The following is a 19,540-nucleotide window of genomic DNA, read 5'->3' as shown; positions in this document are numbered from 1 at the left end:
ATACAGTTTTTTAATTCTTTGAATGTCTTTTGTTTAGTGACAAATCGAACGAGAAACTTCAAAAAAAGGTGTCCCATCTTCCCTACCCTACTATAGCTATATACCAATAACCGTATACAGACAAAACCACACCGACTAGTGCTTACATGACTAGCTGTCCCATAAAATGCAGTTCTGTCTAAAGACTAGGACTTAACAAGCCCTAAAAAATTATCCAAGTTGCGTTTGGTAATTTGACGTAAGTGTAAGTGAAGCGAAAATACTCAAGTAACAGATTACAGTCTGAACATTTAGCCACACAACTACATTTGCAAGACAATTGTAGGTTTAGTTTTAGTACGATTGCTCAAAGTAAACTTCATATGTACAAGCAAAATAACATGCCTTGCCGTGTACCGTAACTAATTAACGTCAGTAAGAAGTTACTACCGATTCGAAATAACAGCTTGAAACCGGTATGGAACCTCCAGCGACAAAATCGTCTGCATAATAACTACAATGAGTGTTCACTACATGTTTTGCGAGTAATACTGTTACGCTATGCGGAGCTTGACTTAAACAGAAGTTTTTAACTACATATGTTATCAGAGTAACAATTATACTGAACACAACGATTATTCTACCTGCTTGATAAAAGCACAAAGCGTATGTGCTCTCGAATGGAAAATATTGATTTTTTCTCATCTATAAATAGAATTTGCATTAAGTGATTTTAAAGCTTTTCGACTTGGTTGAAATTGTGTGCAAATGTAAGCATAGATACCTAGCAACGTAACGAAATTGCACGAATGGTCAGTACAATAATATTAACATGTTTATATAGATACTTTTGGGTAAAAGTATGAAAGATACAATCTTGGGCATACACTGCAAGCACAAGGAAACGACACTAACTAAACCATACACTTGTACTTTACAATTGAATGTTGAGTGGAAAATACACTTAGGTTAAAGATAATAATGTTGCTGGTGATAGTTGAATGATTCTCGGTAGTGAGCCAGCAACAGTCATCAGTATTGTGTCCATGTTTATGCTTAAGTTTTCTTCTGTGTTTGGGTGACAACGGATACTGGGAAAATATGAAACATTTTAGTGTATGGTTGATGCTAAAATAAAATTACAACTCTAAGTATTTTAACACATTTTTTGTGCAGGGCTAATTAGTCTTTTAGAGCAGAACCCATGTAACATTTTTAAAGCTAAGGGACCACTTTGTAAAAAACACATTACTAAAACTTTACTTTTGTTAAGAACCATTAGTGGAATTTTTGGCACCTTTTTATAATTTATATACCTCATGCTTATAGCCCTTGTTTGGAGGAATATTAATTTCTATATAACAAATCAACAAATATGTAATTGTAACATAAATTATCAAATCAAATTAAAAGCAAGTAAAACTACAAACGCAGTAAGCTTTTATGTGCAATAGTGACTACAGTTGTAATTATAAAGCATAGGAATCAAACAGAAGCGATACCTGGGGATTATTTCGTGGAGAAGTAAACTAAAGTGAAGAAAAAGGTTGGTTAGCAAGCGGGTAAGGTAAAATAACACAAGAAGTATTTGTTAAATAAAAATAGAAATACAGAAGTGTCAAAGGGACAAGACATAAGGACATGCAAATGCAAGTGGAAATAACAAGACAAACATGCTGCATGCTATAGATGTTAGTTTGGTAAATTAACTCAGCAATGGGCTATTGTATTATATAGTAAAGGCCAGTGCGTTTCTAATCACAATTCCTATTAATCAATAAACCACCGAAGCTGATCAACGTAGCGCAACATACTGGCCCTAATGCGGTCTCATTTAAATGCGCATAAACGCGCGCTCATACACTAACGTGCGTTTCAACGCGCGCGTTTACGTACGACGTTTTGCATTGATACGTGCAATGGTGGTAGCGAGAAAAAAAAAAGTAAATACAACCCACACAGCGTTTGGTTAATGAAAATAAAAAAAAATTGGGCATAAATTGAAAAAAATTACGCAGCGTTTGATCGTCGTATTAAAGACTGTAATTAATCGTTTAATACAATTTACATACGTGGTAACTTATAAGCGGACACATGGCGCTAAAACAGAGCACCGTGTTAAAAGACAAGTTTATGTCCTTGCCTCACCACACGAGGATAAATAAGTTACATACGTGGTAACTGGTAAGCGTGCAAAAGGTGTATGAAACATAACACCTGTGTTATACGTTAATAACGCATGTCGTTGCTCCGCCAGACCGCCAGGATAAATAAGTTACATTCATTCAAAAAGTAACTTTTCTTACCAAGAGCCTGCAATACTAGGAGTAGAAGAACTATTAAACGATTGGCGACGGATACAAGTTATCGATTTTACGAGAGCGGATAGCAACGATGGCCCGATGCGCGACCCGAGACCAAGCTGTCGCCGACGTCGTACGGTATTACGCAATCCTCAAGAGGCGACGCATTGATTGCAATTAGAAGGGCAGTAGAAACAAGCATGTGGTACGCATATGTCTCTGGAGAACGGACTACATTGGCCTAATTAACCTCACTGCTTGACCAGCCGTGAATAAGACCATGTAAGATTATAAGAGCATTTGTTGTGCTTGTACTCAATACATAAGTGACCACTTTCATAATATAAAGTGAAGCACTGTTGAACTCTAAATGAACTAGGATCTATTTACCATCACATTCAAACTAATATCCAGTAGGGTGGGGGAAGATGGGACATCTTTTCATTCTGTTTTTATATCTCACTTGGTAGTAAACAAAAAAAATTCAAAGAATTATAAAACCGTGTCATCACGATTCCCATAGACTGTTGTTAATTGTTTAAAATGCGATCAGAATATTTGGATCATATGTGAAAAAGGTGTCCCATTTTCCCCACCCTACTATATATCAAATGTTTAAAGCATTTTATTTTTAAAAGCATTGTTGCCAGTGATTTTTAAATCTATCTTTTTAATTTTTTTGACCACTTGTTTAACAAAAATTACTTATTTTTTTTCAGTTATATTTTAGTAATGTAATTTTAAAGTAGTACCACGTGGAATACATTAATACCCTTTTTGCAACTGGTCATATGATAACTCGCTTACCGCGTTATTTTACTTTCAATATACTTTTCTTTACTCGCATAATGCGAGTAACAACCAACCTTCTACAGCAGATGACACGCTTATGACGTTATGCAGGTTACCTTTGTTTTTGCGAGTACTTACGCGCATAAAAGTGACCATGCAAAAAGAGTATATGTACCACAAAGTGGTATGCCTATCATAGCTTGGATGCCACTACCCTATAACCTATAACTACTGTATTATTAGAAAAAAGATCAATTTTTCCAAGCAAATGATTGAACCACTTGATAAAATTAAAGTTTCATGCACTGCGTGTTATATGGGGTTAATAAGTTCACTACAGATTAGTTGACCCTGAATCATGTTTCACCAATCTGTATACACTACAAATATAATCAACTGCAAACTTTATCAAAGAATTAAAAAATATTTTTGAACTTAAAAGGAAAAGATTGCAATATGTTTTTAAAAACATTAGGTTTTTTATTAACAACAACACGCTTGTTTTAGTGTTTTAACATTTGATTTTTTTGTTTTCTTTTTACCCTTCAGAACAAGGCCTCACCCTTTAGAACATATAACGTTGCATTTTTAATTTTGGGTGTATACACTTTGTATTGCCTTTTGTGATAACTTGAGTGATTTATCTAACTAAAGTAGTTTCACTTACCAACTATAATAATGATAATAACAAGTATAACGATGATGAGGATCGCCCACATCTGTAAACAAAACATCGACCCACATTACAACATAAAGACACTTTACATGCAATCTTTTCACTGCATTCATAAACTAAGCAGTGGCTATATTTCCCTGTTGCTTGAGAAAGTCAGTGAACGACAAAAAAAGTGATTTGTATTTTTAAAAAATGGTAAATTTCTAAAAAGTGGATTAAATGACTTAAAGTTACAATTGGTAATATAATATAACTGGGAATTGAAATATTAATGACTTATAGAGCTGTTTTGTAATCTTACATGTTATAACTTTGAAAAACAACATAAAAAAATTTATATATATATATATATACCGTTATTTAAAACTTTTCCTTAATTGGCATTTACTACTTTTGTACACTTAGTAAAAAGAGCAAAACTTAAGCCGGGTAATTTCTTTTTGGATTTCTTTATAAAACACTATTAGATAAAGATAAATAACATGTATGTTACACCGTACAAACAGATGGAAACCAATGAAAACATTTAACATTGAAACCCCAACAATATTTCACAACATTTAACATCGGGGTGGCTTGGGATTTTTACTTACTAATAATAACTGCAACTATGACCAGTATAACTACTGATAGCATGATTATCATCTGCCAATAAATGGAAACTTAATAACAATAGGAAACTAGGGGTATGTGCACCCGAAGAGTTCTAATCTTAAAATATTCTTAATTATTTTGCCCACAAAGTGACGTACGTGGTAATTTGTTATCAGGAAAATGGTGTATGAAACAAAACACCCATGTTATAACGACTATCGTTGGCCCGCCATGTGAGAATAAATAAGTTGCATACGTGGTAACTTGTAAAGTGTACGAGGTGTATGAAACAGAACACCTGTGTTATAACAACTATCCTTGCCTCGGCATGTGAGGATAAATAAGTTACATACGTGGTAACTTGTAAGTTGGCACGAGGTGTATGAAACAGAACACCCGTGTTATAAAGACTATCGTTGCCCTGCCACGCAAGGACAATTAACTTATTCATTCATTATGCCTATAATGATATTGAAGGTGAAACTATTACATTTTAGCTTATGCTCTATAAGCGTCCACCATTTCCCTCAGTCTCAGTTTTTACAATGAAGTAGCCAATAATCACAATTAAACTCATGAATAATTTAGGTCGCTTACCTTGCAATTCTTCCACCAGTACTTTCTCTTCAGTTTTGCAGCTTGAGTCTCAAACTGGGACGCGCCTTGCTGTAATGCATCTGCCCTGTCATCTAGCTCAGATAACTTCTGATCCCTCTCGAGCACTTTGTCCACATTTGTCCTCATGATGTCCACAACCTATGGAAGAAAATATTTTAATTATAACATAAGTAGCAAACTTTTAACTAAGTGCTTAGTTTTATTTAATTTAGGATTTATTTTGATTAGCAGAACTTGCAAAAGATATACTATAGTGATTCTGTTCTATCTAGGTGAGGTCCTACGACCTACAGTGAGGCACACCATGGTTTCTATGATTCAGGCCAAGATTAAATGAGTAATTGAAACATCATATATATATAATGGGAAAGCAAGCTTTGGCTAAAGTTTTTATTTGATTTGGGAAACTTTGACAAGATTATATAGTAGCCTATAGTGATTCTATTCTATATGGGTAAGGTCCTACAGTGAGGCACACCATGGAACCTGGGATTTAGGCCAGAGTTGGCCCATTACCCCAACATTGTATATGCACATTCTATTCTATATGGGTGAGGTCCTACAGTGAGGCACGCCATGGGACATGGGATTTAGGCCAGAGTTGGCCCATTACCCCAACATTGTATATGCACATTCTATTCTATATGGGTGAGATCCTACATCAAGGCACACCATGGGACCTGGGATTTAGACCAGAGTTGGCCCATTACCCCAACATTGTATATGCACATTCTATTCTATATGGGTGAGGTCCTACATCAAGGCACACCATGGGACCTGGGATTTTAGCCAAAGTTGGCCCATTACCGTCTCAAAATATATAGTGATACACTAATGTAGAATAATATGTACGATCACATGGAGTTTATGCATTAATTAATACCAACAGCAGGCCATGCATGGTGTAAATATGAAAGTCATATTGCATAAAATGCTAAATCTGTTATTACACAAAAGACATTGATCAATTTGTAACAAGAAATAGACCTAAAAGTTTATGGAACTGGTGCTGAGTTATATGTTGACTTGTACACAAAATAAAGATATAAAATAATAATAAAAAGGCTTTCGAGTTTATGAAACTGGTACTCAATTATATGTTGACTTGTATATTTCGTATTTTTATTGCCTTGTACATACAAAATAAAGATATACAAATATTAAACTACGTGGCGTGATTTCATGCAAACATTGTTATAAAGGGTGCAACCAGAATTGTGCGAAGTATTATTGTGTGAATGTTTATACTGCGTCACGGTTTGTTGTTTTCTTAATTTAGATAAAGCACTCAGCCCATTGAAGTAAACACAAAACAGAAACTTTTAATGTTGTGTTAGTGTGAGTTAGGTCTGACTAACAGACACACTGCTGGCAAGGCACAAATGAACTGTAATTGAATTATTTATTAAGTGTGTCACCACAGTGGGCATAAAACCTGGGGTGGCAGGGTGGGCGGGCGAACCCTGATTTTTCTGCATTGCATTAATCAGTAAACATAGCAACCAATAATTTTCACAAGATTGTATTTAACTGCAACCAATAAGTTGGATTTTTTTCACAGGATTATGTTTATCCTTGCCCACAATGTGTTTTCAAACGTACTGGTGGATGTTAAAAGCCAAAAGTTACATGCTTGCGATCAGTGGCGCAGCCAGAAAAAAAATAAGGGGTTTAATCAAAAAATTTTCAAAAATATTTTATTTTTTTTTAAATATTTTTTTTTTGGTTTAAAAAGGGTGGGTCACGACTCGCTAAAACCCACCCCCCTGGCTGCGACACTGCTTGCGATAGTGAATTCCTTTATTTATGTTTAGACTCGAGCGTCCGGTCCCGACCAAGTCCCGATTTTTGACCCGAAGAACACAACAAAAATTCTTACACTAAAAATCTATGTGATACAACATACCAATCTATCTGCAGCTCATACGCACAATAACACTTACATCATCCACTTGTGCTTGTGTTTGCTGGAGTTTCTTGGAAGCTTGGGATGAACCTCCAGTTGGTGCAGCTGGACCTCCATAGTTAGATGTACCTCCGTAAGACCTGGGATATATAAGTGTGTAAGCATAGGCACCTACCATGGGTATGCAAGGTATGCAAATATACCCTGAAAATAAATCAGGGATATAAGGGTTTAAGTGCTACTGTGATGAGGTAAAGGTGGCTGTACACAGTATCCGGCGTGCCAATTCGCTTGCGAAGTTGTATGCAAACCCATTACCGAGTTCTGCATGCGACAGACGAATTCCGGATACTGTGTACAGCCACCTTAATGGGGTATAAATGATCTTTCAGTGGCTCCTCTAGTATAAAACCTAGTGTATTTCCAATGTTTTGCCTACCCGCAAGACTTTACCCATGTTATATTGTAAGGAATATAATATATATATTCTGGAATATATAGTAGGGTGGGAGAAAATGGGACACCTTTTCATTCTATTTTCTTCTACGCCCACCATTTGGTTGTAGCTTGTAAACATTCAACAAATTATAAAACTGTATCCTCACCACTTCCATATTTCACTTTCCATATACGGAAACACTGTTTGTTGCGATATATGTTTTTTTTGTGTTGCGATATGTTTTACCATTGGACTAAAATCAGTAACAGAACCAACATAAATGTTGGCTCAAGTGGAACTGCTTTACCATACTTAAGTAATACTTGTTTGCTCAATACACATAGGGTGGGGTTGTAGGGCTGATAAAGCCAAGTTTACCAAGTTAACATCAGACCATTTGAATATCAACTTTTTTTCTGAAGTAATTATTATATTATATGATTGTACAATATAAAACAGCTTAATGAGTTAGATTGTTAACAGTTGTAACATTCTTATGGGCTGAAATAAATCCTTAGATTGACCATAGAATGCCTACATCGCAGCATAAATATTTAGATAAAACTTTATTGTACTGCTATAAAAAATCCTATGCCAGATATATGGTAGGGTGGGGGGAGATGGGACATCTTTAGCACATAATATCCAAATATCTTGATATCACCATAAAATGCCAACATATTAACACATTGTTTAGACTTTGCTTTAATGTACTGCTATAAAAAATCCTATGCCAGATCTATTGTGACTATGCGTATTTTAAAATACAATATTTATATATTATATTATTATATATATGTCATACGGACAGGTTGTCTGTAACAAAACAGCCAAACAAATAGTCTAATCTATGATGAAATCAATAAGTAATATGCTAATTGGAATATTTATATTAGTTCATTGTGCCACATGTTCTTTCTCTGTGCAATTCAATGCAATTAATCATTATTAGTAAATTGGTTAAGTTAACATAATATCTAAAATACAAGATATATATTAGGGTGGGGGAAGATGGGACGCTTTTAGCACATAATATCCAAATATCCTGATCAAGTTTTAAACAATTAACAACGGTCTATGGGAGTTGTGAGGATACGGTTTTATAATTCTTTAAATTTTCTTTGTTTACTACCAAATGGGTCGAAAAAATAGAATGAAAAAAACAGCTTGTCGTCTCCAACTTTACTATATGTGTATAGGACTTTATTGTACAAATCCCTAATTAAATAAAGTGGGCTTTTTTGGAAATTTGATGCATTTATAGCAAAATCAGAATATAAAATAGAAATTTAATTACAAATATATATATATATAATATATATAATATATATAATATAGCCAGAGCCTAATATATATATATATATTATATTATATATAATTTTGCATATAATATATACGTCAAAATATGTGTAAGAATTTTAAAATAAAACTTAAAGAAATGAAACAGGTCCCCAATCATTTGAGAAAATAATAAAATAAGAAATTCTGTGTCCATTGTGCCGAAAAGAAATCAAAACTTAATCAGAAATCAAAATATTGCTTTAGCATGCAGTTGTAAGATTAGTTGTAATAATAATAAATCACATTATTAAATAAAAATGGGCAAAATCTAAGAATCACTTGTATTATTATCATTAAATAACTGGCTGGTGGTTTAATCAGTTGAACTACTTTAAAGTAGTCTGCATTACATTGTATTATTAAAGCAATTTTCTTGTGTCTATTAACACAAAAGGTAACAGCAAAAAATCTAGCAACGCAAATGCTGGTACTTTTAGAGTACTTTCAAACCAAGCTTTTGCGGTGGTTATTATGTTTCAGAGTTTGCCTGGTTTTACCCTGTTTTACGCATACACTTTTGTGCAAGCACATCAAAATTCTAGTTGCGTTAAGCATTCTGATCGCAATAAATCATGAATGAATAAATTGAATATCATTTGAAATCAAAATAAAGGCACATCAATCGGCAAGTAAAATTTTCAGACTCTGAAAATTAACAAAAATTTGTTGAAAACATTAATATTACCTTGGGTTTGGGACCGCGTCGTATCCAGACATTTCAATTCTGCGTTATATTAAGTATTGATCAAAAATGGATTTCTTTGTACACACTACAGCTAGGAAGGCTACTCTAGCTATTTGCCAGTATATAACCAGAGGAAATGTGTATTAGTCATAATACAGTGAAAAGGGTTGCACGGGTACTGACACCCAATGGATATAAAACCCTGTATAGGACCATAACCTCACCATAGCCTATACATGGTGTTGGCAGTCTATGGCAGTTAGTTTAAACTGCATACTTCCAATTTAATCCGAAAAATGTAAAACAAAGCACATTTATTGATTTTACAGGCTGCATTTCATTTATATATTAACTAAAATAACTAAAACATTAGGTGGAAATGCAAGCCTTGTAATGCTGCTATCTAACAAAGTAATGCAATTTAAGCAAGCGAAGAAATAAACGCAACATGCCGAATGAAATGGTTGTTCAACAATTTTATCCCAAAACGACAGTTTATTTTTATACATTTTTGTTCACCTTTTAAATTATTTTTAGATAAAATCCAAAATGACAACATAGTTTTTTTAGTATTAGCTGCATTACATTAAAATTCAGAATGATTTTTTTTGTTAAATTCTTTTTTAGTTACTTGTACTAAAATTAAAAGGATTTTTTGGTTAAATTCTTTTTTAGTTACATTACACTAAAATCTGGAATGATTACTTTTTTTAAAGGAAACAGAACCTGCTAGAAGCTTTAACATTTAGACAAAGATGTATAAGAAAAAGAGCTATTAGTGCATTGGCTACAGGATATTTAATATATATTGATTAAAACAGGATATAATATGAAAGGAAGTAACAAAACACAATCAAACTGTAACTTACTGTCAATACATTACAATGAGTTAAATACTCATTTTGTTTTAGCGTTGAAAATATGGGCAAACTACATTTAATACTGAATTGTATTTTACCATCAATGCGCTAGAATTAGTGATATTCATTCTTACTACATGCGTTCAAAATACAGGCAAACTGCTTTTGCATAAAATACTGGGAATTTTAGACATAGAGAAACATGCAACAATGTATATAAACCAACATTAATATTATATTAACAACATTTAAGCTAGTAAAGGAAACTAAATAATTACGTAAATTTATATAAAACAAGATATTTTTTTATAAAAAAAGGTACATATTTTTATTATTTTCTGTTTAAAACTTTATTTAGGCAAACAATTTAATAATTTGGTGTTTTTTTGACTATATATAGATATTTTTTAAGATTCTATAACAGTTTCTTTACCTTTAATGGTTTAAAAGTCACTTAAAAACAACCCCTACTGCATTAATTAGTTACATAAGATCTGCTTTAACATATTTAGGCCCGTTTTTATTTACTATGTTTCAGCAATCTCAAAGCCACATAAAATATAAATGTAATATTCTCAAAATACTTTATTACATGTATATATACTTACATTTTTATGCAGTTATGTTATTCAGTTGGTACTATGAGATGTACTCCAATCCAGATATATATGACACAAAACAATCAGTATCAAAAACCCAACTTAGTTATCAAGCTGATCTTTACAATTATTGAAATACTGGAACTTTCTACTGAACAGTTACTTCTATAATGAATAATACAATAAAACTTTGGTACAAGTGAAAAATCTTCTCGTGTAAAGTTGTAGTAAAGACTCAAAAGACGGTCCAGTCTGCAGAGCATGACAGGTACACGAGCGATTTTGTTTACACACTATTGGTTAAGCACGCCATAATTTGTCCCACGCACGCCAATTAATTAAACAATGAACCAAAATCGTATCAAACTAAGTGGGATTCCTAACAGGACTTAAAAATGCATTTTGATGATAGCAACCGCGCATAAAAAAAATAACTGTATTGCAAGCGCAAGATCTCGTCAGGAACTGCCATACTCTGCGGACTGGAAGAGGGAGAAATCAAAAAGGCAAACATTAGAAGTTAGTTTTTAGGGTCCAGTTTGGAAAAATTTACTTTGGTGGCTCATTTTAGGAGGTGCAGACTTAATATTTCAATTTTCAGAAACAAAAACACATTAATTTGACATATTTTGCGCGTTTTTCTTATTAATACAACAGTTTAAAACATTATAAAACAAAATAGGTCAAGAGTCAGTAGTTATTTAGCAGGTAACGTAGGGGGGATTTTTTTTATTTTTAAATTTTATTTATCGTTAAACTGAAAACATAATAATAAACAAACAACATTTACGCAAAGGATATGCAATCTAAATAACTGTCTTCGCTTTTATGCGCTACAGGATTTCAATACACGCCGATTTTTGTCACGAAAAGTAAACTATGCAAACCCTTTACAAAAACTAAACATTTCTAATAGCCTGATACTTGCTTAACTTTCTACATGGGTTGTTTCAGTGAATGGGCGCTGTTGCGGGTATCGTTGCTCCAACTATTACGTCACAATGACCATTTCTCTTTTTATTATTCCTTCACATAGACATCTTAGAGTTGATCGATTATTCAGCGATTGGTTTGGTCTCGTGATTGGGCTTGTGTTGCCGAATTGTTTTTTATTTAAGTACATCTGTTAGCGTTTATTCACCGTGGTGGATTTGTATTTTTAATCATAATACACGCAGATAGTAGGTTAGGGTGGGGGAAGATGGGACACCTTTTTACTCGAATTTTTCGTACCGTTTGGCAGTAAACAAAGAACATTCAAAAACCGGTGTTACTTGTTAAAACACAATCAGGATATTTGGACATTCTGTGCTAAAGGTGTTCCGTCTTTCCCCAACCTACTATATAAAAAAAGAGTCGGTATATAACATGTTTGTTTACTGACTATGATATAGTACTTTGGGGGAAGATGGGACACCTTTAGCACTTAATATCCAAGTATCCTGATCGTGTTTCAAACAATTAACAACGGTCTATGGGAGTCGTGAGGATTTGGTTTTATAATTATTTGAATGTTCTTTGTTTACTACCAAATAGGACTACAAAATTAAAATGCGTCCCATCTTCCCTCACTCTACTATTTAGTTATTTTCAAAATTAAATTCGGCCACCCTGCCATATAAGCACATTGGTTTGCTATCCTTGCACCAGTGGTAAGGAGTTCAGGGCTCGTCGCTGCTACCATTGTGGGTGTATGTGTCCTTGCTGGCAAGGCATCTTAACAGCAATTGCTCCAATTCAGTGGTCACTAATGACAACGTCTCTATTAACTCTTGACTTGATTGTAGAATACTACAATAAATATTGCAACTGTTTTTCGTTTTATTATTTTTATAACAACGCGAGTTGAAAAAATACAGCAGCACAAAATAATGTACAAAATAGCATATGTAAAGAGTATGGTCTTAAGAGTTGCTTGCTGTAAAATAGAAATAGGATTAAAATGCCTTCATAGTTTATGTGGCTGGCGTTGGTGGAAAGCCACTACGGCACGACAAGCCCCCAGCCAATGGTAGTGGGTTTCTACTCTGGTGAGAAACCCTTGCGGGATGTTACTGTCCACGCAGGTTAAAGAAACCCCATAGACAAAAAATGCACACACCGTGCACAACAAACACACAGAGACAAAAGGACAAAAATAATACAACGACGTGCACAAAGAAAATGTGACTAAAATAAACAACAGCTCATTCATTCAAAAAAGTGGGAGAACTATCAAAAAGCAATTAACGCGGACATAATCGTTGAAATATCTACAAATAAAATACAGTTCAAATCCTGAAGGATAATCATCTGCAGTGTACACCATATTGAATGTCCGACCGCAAGGAGTCGAAGCCAACAACAGCTCCGCATGTCCCAATCGAAAGGTAAGTCGCCATGTTGCTACCGCGATACTCTCGTCGTATCTTCACACAATATAATATCATTCGGATGTTACGCACCGTATCGACCGCTACGGAACTGCGTCAGGTTGTTACGAACCGCATTAACAGTGACCTAAAAACGAGCGTAGCATCACTGGCGGAGACGTCCACGCAACAACCTGATCGTTAAGTAACTCAATCAAAACTGATGTAACCGCACCGAACGCAGGGTCATGACAATGCTCTGACCCACCGTATCGACGTCGTAGCGTAATTGTGACGTGGCCATCGTCCCAATCACACTACATGACGTTTTTATAATTTAAATTATTTTATCGGGGAGATAAATATTACACTTTATATATCTAAATGGAAAATTTTATTTATGCGCATATTATACTGCGTGTTAATATTACTCGAGTATTTGTGTACCAACATAGCGTTCCCACCAAGCGATCAGGACAATACAGAATCACTGAAGGATTCGACCTTTGTAGACGAAGTACCCAATAGAGTGTACAACAACAAATTCTGATCCAGCAAGATGTTCGCCATAGTTTCATTGCATATATATTTCATAGATATGCAAAATGCACTAAAGTAGTGACTGACTAAAAATAGCTGGCAACATTAGGCCCAGCAGAATGAAAATACAGCAGCACAGACAAGATACACATACAATTAACACACAACTCCTATATAATACTCAAACCTCAAACCGTGTATCTTTTATTGGCGTCTTCGTCTTTGTTCTTCACCTGCAAAACAAAACGAATAGTTACGTCACAGGCTTATCATTTAACAAATACAATATATTACTGTGGGGTAAGTTGGATACCGTTAGCGCCTAATTCCCATATTTCACAATCGTGTTTTAAACAAATAACAACGCTCTTAAAAAGAGTCGTGAGGATACGGTTTTATAATTCTGTAAACATTGTTTGTTTACTACCAAATGGGATAAAAGAAAATGAAAACACTGGACCATCTTACACCAACATAATATAATTCTTACAAATAAACAATGACAATATACAATACCTTGCGCTTTTCTTCGGCAGCTTTATTCGCTGACTTTTCTGTAATATATTAACTATTACTTACATATATAATTAACTATTACTTACATATTATAACGTCATAGTTACCTTCTTTCTTGCTTTACGCCATGGTTCGCTTGATCCTTTGTGACGTCATATGTCATGTTCTGAACACGTGATAAAAGTTAAAATTTCCTATGTTATAATACATAAGTTTGTGACGAAACAATGAACTTACGAAGTGGGTTCTTCTGTTGCGTCATCACCACTTCGTGACGTCACATCATCGATGTTTCTAGAAAAGAGCTTATGTACGTAATAATGCCAATTGTGATTTATACTTTACCAATTCTTTGATCTTCTTGCTTCGCGCCCATAGCGCAAATATAATTAGAATATACAAGTAATGTGCCTTGGGTCGACGCAAAACGCGCATGGGGCCCCATGATAAAAAAACGCCGCGCAACGCACGCGTAGAACAGTCGCGTGTTGTTCAGCTTTGACGTAACGAACCTAATGACGTAACGCGAGCGATAGAAAGCGAACGTGTCGGTTTGTGACGTAACATAACGCAGCGATTAAGAACCAAAATATTGTGTGTGACGTGTCAAGTGACGTAATAGAGTACCGTCGCGATTTCTGAAACAAAATACAATAAAAAACAATTGAAACGTATAAAGTAATAAACGCAAGGCACAAAACTTAGCATTATACTCTTATATATAATGTAGTACAATAATATTACTGTATTATAGTAGTATACAGCTATGTATAGTACGCTATAATTATATAACATAAGAATAAAGTAGTACTTAACTCAGGACCTGCAAGAAACCTTCTTAAAACCTTCCAACTTGTAACCTGGTGTGGAACCAACTTCATTTAAACTGAAACGTGGTAGCTTTGTAGAAGAGGCGTTTTATGCGCGGAGCAATCAAAGCGGGCGTAATCAGCTGGTGCGAGGCGTCAGTCACGTGAGACCAATCAGCTTCAAGGATAGGATGGCGGGCAGTCTGTGACGTAATAAAGTGTTTTTTTTATGATTTGTCCAATTTTTGTTTAGGGTTTTTCTTAATTTTTCTTTTTTCTTTTTTTTGTCATTTCTTTTGTGACATTTTTGTTTTAAGAGACACGAAAAGACCTGACACGGTCATTTACGACATTGTAAATTTCAAAACTTTGTGAATAATTCGTTTTATTTTCAAAAACACAACGCGAAAATAAAACAATATATCTTTCTGAATAGATACTGCATAACAGAAATAACACATTTTAAATCCTACACATTTAGATGTAAGATGACAGGCAGAGGTTTAACATCTGATTGCCAACATTAGAATTAGAGGTAATTATACTTAAGTGCAAAGAAGCAAACCATAAGGCATATTGGGAACTCAACAAATTAAAATCAGGTTATGGAAAATAAAGATACTTTTCGTATTTTTTGTAGAAATGAAATTTTAAAGGCACTTATTAATTGTTTATTCAAGATTTTTGCGCTATAGTAAGGGGGAAGATGGGACACTTTTTTTATTCCCTTTTATAATCCCATTTGGTAGTAAACAAAAAACATTCAATAAATAAAAAAAAACGTATTCCACGACTCCCAAAGACCGTTGTTAATTGTTTAAATCACGATCAGGGTATTTGGATCTTATGTGCTAAAGGTGTCCCGTCTTACCCCACCCTACTATATATAAAAACAATTCGGGATTAAATTTGAGTTGAATAAAATTTTCACTATAATGCATTAACACTGGTGCAAAAAAAAACAAAAACAATATAAATTAATAAATGATTGTCAAATTAGTGGTTAGACCATTTAAACTAGTGAACAGTTACACTGTTAAAAAGCATGTTATTTTACAAGTCCAGCAAAATTCTCCTGGTTATTATTTTTCTGTAACAAAAATGTATGTTCTGTTCAGGGTAAAAAGTTTTGTAGAAATTTGAACACTAAAACTTTAGTAAATTCTGCAAAATAAATTTTCCAGAAGAACTTTGTTAGATATACATTGTGTATAGCAACATTATGTTATGATTATTTTGCAAGGTGTAATTAAAAGGAAACATCTACCGCTAAAAACACAAAAATAGATTTAAAATAATCTCTTGGAAACATAATGCTCATGACATAAAGTTATTTAATCTCTGGTACAAAGCATGTATGAAAAAAGTCTTATTTTAAGTATTTTAGTGTAAAGTAATAACTTTTTAACACTGATGTGAGAAATAGGATAAAAATAAAAGCGAACACTATATAGTTTAAACTGCAAATTGAATAGGTAATACAGTGTAACACATTATAACTCGTTTGCAACTTAAAAGTGGACCCACATTTTCAGTTTACCACCACCAAAGTTTTAGAAATCATTTTGACCATTATTGTAATCGGCCAACTCTATATTGTTTGGGGTAATAGGCCAACTATATAGAATAGAATGTGCATTTACAATGTTGAGGTAATGGGTCAACTCTGGTCTTAATCCCAGGTCCCATGGCATGCCTCACTGTAGGACCTCACCCATATAGAATAGAATGTGCTTATGCAATGTCGGGATAATGGGCCAACTCTGGCTCAAATCCCAGACCCATGGCATGCCTCACTGTAGGACCTCACCCATATAGAACAGAGTTTAGAGACTTGCTCATAAAATATTGTAAAATGTAGCTTAAAAATAGTTGGCTAAAGCATTACTATTATGATTAGCATATTATTTGCTATGTAAAAATATTAGAAGCTGAAAAGCCTTATATAACAGAATAATACCACCTAAAATAATGCACATTTTTTAAAGAAATTTCATAAAAAATAACACAGTAATATTCCTAAAAATAATGAACATTATTTAAACCAGCATTATAAGATAAAAGACGATAATATTCCTAAAATTTGTAAATTTGTACAAAAAAGTTTGTAAAGTATGACGAAATATAACAGAATAATACTTTCTAAAATTTGTAAATTATTACAAGAAAGTTTGTAAAGTATATATATACCAAAATAATATTTCCTAAAACTAACGTACATCTTTAAAAGAAATCATATTAAATATAACACAATATTAAATATTCTAAAATTTGTAAATTTTTACAAAACAAAACAGAATATTACTTCCTAAAATAATGCACATATTTTATACTGATAAGACTTATTGATATTTCATTTTAGGATCTGTTTGCTTACAACACAGACAAGGACAAATTCCTATTCTTTGGCCATGGCTTTGTAAACATCGTGAAGCAAATTTGTACGAAAATATTATCAACAATATTGCTGCAGTCGAAACATGCAACAGAGATGGCGTGTCCGGCTGTAAAAAAAATTAAGATAATGTATTGTTATTTGTAAAAATATATAGTACGGTGGGGGGAGATGGGACACCTTTAGCACATAATATCCAGATATCCGGATCGTGTTTTAAACAATTAACAACGGTCTATGGGAGTCGAGAGAAAACTGTTTTATAATTATTTGAATGTTCTTTGTTTACAATGAAACGTGACAAGAAAACGGAATGAAAAGGTGTCCCATCTTCCCCACCCCACTATATTTAAAGTTATGAAGACACCTTTGTTTGAATAAAAATAATGGATTGTTATAATAATTAGGTAATTAAGTTTTCTTTCAACTAGGAAACAATTCTTTAAACTTTTTTTATATTATTTTACCAACAATACCATCATACCTGCACGGAGAGGACACTCCAATGCCTATCACTTGCTCGCATATCTTGTTCCACTGCTAATATATCAAAGTAACAACAAAGTGCAGACAAAACATGGAACAACTGATGTGATTGACCTGCGAACATATTGTGACAGTCATATTAAATGAATAAATAAATATAACTTATAACCGGCGTTCTGTTTCATACACCTCGTGCCAGTTTACGAGTTACCACGTATGTAACTTATTTATCCTTGCATGGCGGGAAAACGAATGTTGTTATAAAACCGGCGTTCTGTTTCATACACCTCGTGCCAGCTTATGAGTTACCACGTATGTAACTTATTTATCTTCGCATGGCAGGGTAACGACAGTCATTATAACACAAGTGTTCTGTTTCATACACCTCGTGCCTGCTTACGAATTACCACGCAGGTAACTTATTTATCTTTGCATGGCGGGCAACAACAGTCGTTACAACATGGGTGTTCTGTTTCATACAACCCAGAGGTTATGGGTTCAAGGCTCATCGCTGCTACAATTGTGGGACTATGTGTCCTTGCTCCTTGGGCAAAACACTTGACAACAATTACTCCAATCCAATGGTTACTAATGGGCTGTACACACTGTCAGCAACTCATAAGCGGGCACGAGGTGTATGAAACAGAACACCCGTGTTATAACGACTGTTGTTGCCCCACCTTTCGAGGATAAATAAGTTACATACATGGTAACTCGTAAGCTGGCACGAGGTGTATGAAACAGAACACCCGTGTTATAATGACTGCCATTGCCCGCCATGCGAGGATAAAGTAAGTTACATTGATTTAACTTTTTCTCTATTTTTATCACTTCTATTTCCCACCTATAATGTCAAAAGTTCCGCTGAACCACCTTTGTGGAAAGTCGGATAAATACACAACAACTGCTATGGTAAGACACACTGTGGATATGATGTGGTAAACCATCGCTTCGTCCAATCCAGAGGTGAACAATCTGTAAGACAGTAAAATAAACCAACTTATTTTAAATACAGATTCATATTAAAAAGGTGTTTTTTGAAACTTTAGGTTGTTTTAGACCTATAACTGGAGTCCTAAAACATATGATTGTAACCTTGTTTTAAAACATCCACAAAGTTACATATGTGGTAACTTGTAAGCGGGCACGAGGTGTATGAAACAGAACGCCCGTGTTATAATGACTGTCTTTGCCCCGCCATACGAAGATAAACAAGTTACATACGTGGTAACTAGTAAGCGAGCACCAGGTGTATGAAACAGAACACCTGTGCTATAACGACTGTTGTTGCCCGCCACGTGAGGATAAATAAGTTACATATGCGGTAACTTGTAAGCGGGCACGAGGTGTATGAAACAGAACACCCGTGTTATAACGACTGTTGTTACCCCGCCAAGAGTGAATAAAGTAGGTTACATTCATTCGCAATTAGTGAGCACGAGGTGAATGAAACAGAACACCTATGTTATAACGGCTGTCCTTGGCCTGCCATGCGAGAATAAATAAGTTACATTCATTCCCACTTACCTGTGCATAAGAGGTAGATGGCCATATATGTACCCTCCACCCACTGAAGCAATCCTTAAGAATCTCGTGAAATGATCGTCGGAATTCTTCTGTCCAACTTTGCTGTTACAACAACATTGCGAAC

General features: G+C 34.3%; 2 protein-coding genes and 1 long non-coding RNA gene across 12 annotated transcripts; all 3 read right to left on the bottom strand.

Annotated features, from left to right (window-relative positions):
- Nucleotides 1-307: 307 nt before the first annotated feature.
- On the bottom strand, nucleotides 308-10,967 carry LOC100183031 (vesicle-associated membrane protein 3). 10 transcript variants are annotated; one of them, XM_018815475.2, is made up of 7 exons: nucleotides 10,802-10,957; nucleotides 9,334-9,372; nucleotides 6,906-7,008; nucleotides 4,942-5,100; nucleotides 4,344-4,395; nucleotides 1,482-1,508; nucleotides 311-1,070 (listed from the first exon to the last, which is right to left on the bottom strand). In XM_018815475.2, exons 2-6 carry the CDS (start codon nucleotides 9,363-9,365, stop codon nucleotides 1,489-1,491), a joined length of 366 nt encoding a protein of 121 aa, XP_018671020.1. In that variant the 5' UTR covers nucleotides 9,366-9,372; nucleotides 10,802-10,957; the 3' UTR covers nucleotides 311-1,070; nucleotides 1,482-1,488. The 10 variants fall into 10 exon arrangements, with proteins under 10 accessions (XP_026692750.1, XP_026692759.1, XP_026692756.1 ...); XM_009863815.3 differs by lacking the exon at nucleotides 4,344-4,395 and adding an exon at nucleotides 3,742-3,793 and having other exon boundaries at nucleotides 916-1,070; XM_026836949.1 differs by lacking the exon at nucleotides 4,344-4,395 and having other exon boundaries at nucleotides 308-1,070.
- A 2,765-nt stretch (nucleotides 10,968-13,732) lies between these two features.
- On the bottom strand, nucleotides 13,733-14,463 carry LOC113474727. The gene is made up of 4 exons (XR_003396416.1): nucleotides 14,437-14,463; nucleotides 14,307-14,365; nucleotides 14,200-14,237; nucleotides 13,733-13,916 (listed from the first exon to the last, which is right to left on the bottom strand). It is a non-coding gene; the product is annotated as an uncharacterized LOC113474727 (long non-coding RNA).
- Nucleotides 14,464-15,367: 904 nt separating this feature from the next.
- On the bottom strand, nucleotides 15,368-19,534 carry LOC100181460 (membrane progestin receptor alpha-like). Its single transcript, XM_018815483.2, has 4 exons — nucleotides 19,417-19,534; nucleotides 18,734-18,864; nucleotides 17,888-18,003; nucleotides 15,368-17,512 (listed from the first exon to the last, which is right to left on the bottom strand). The coding sequence occupies exons 1-4, from the start codon at nucleotides 19,422-19,424 to the stop codon at nucleotides 17,351-17,353; spliced, it is 417 nt and encodes a 138-aa protein (XP_018671028.1). The 5' UTR covers nucleotides 19,425-19,534; the 3' UTR covers nucleotides 15,368-17,350.
- Between the last annotated feature and the right edge of the window lie 6 nt (nucleotides 19,535-19,540).

This window comes from Ciona intestinalis, chromosome 1, assembly GCF_000224145.3.
Source record: "Ciona intestinalis chromosome 1, KH, whole genome shotgun sequence".
Taxonomy (NCBI): Eukaryota; Metazoa; Chordata; class Ascidiacea; order Phlebobranchia; family Cionidae; genus Ciona; species Ciona intestinalis.
This window is presented reverse-complemented; position numbering and strand designations above follow the sequence as displayed.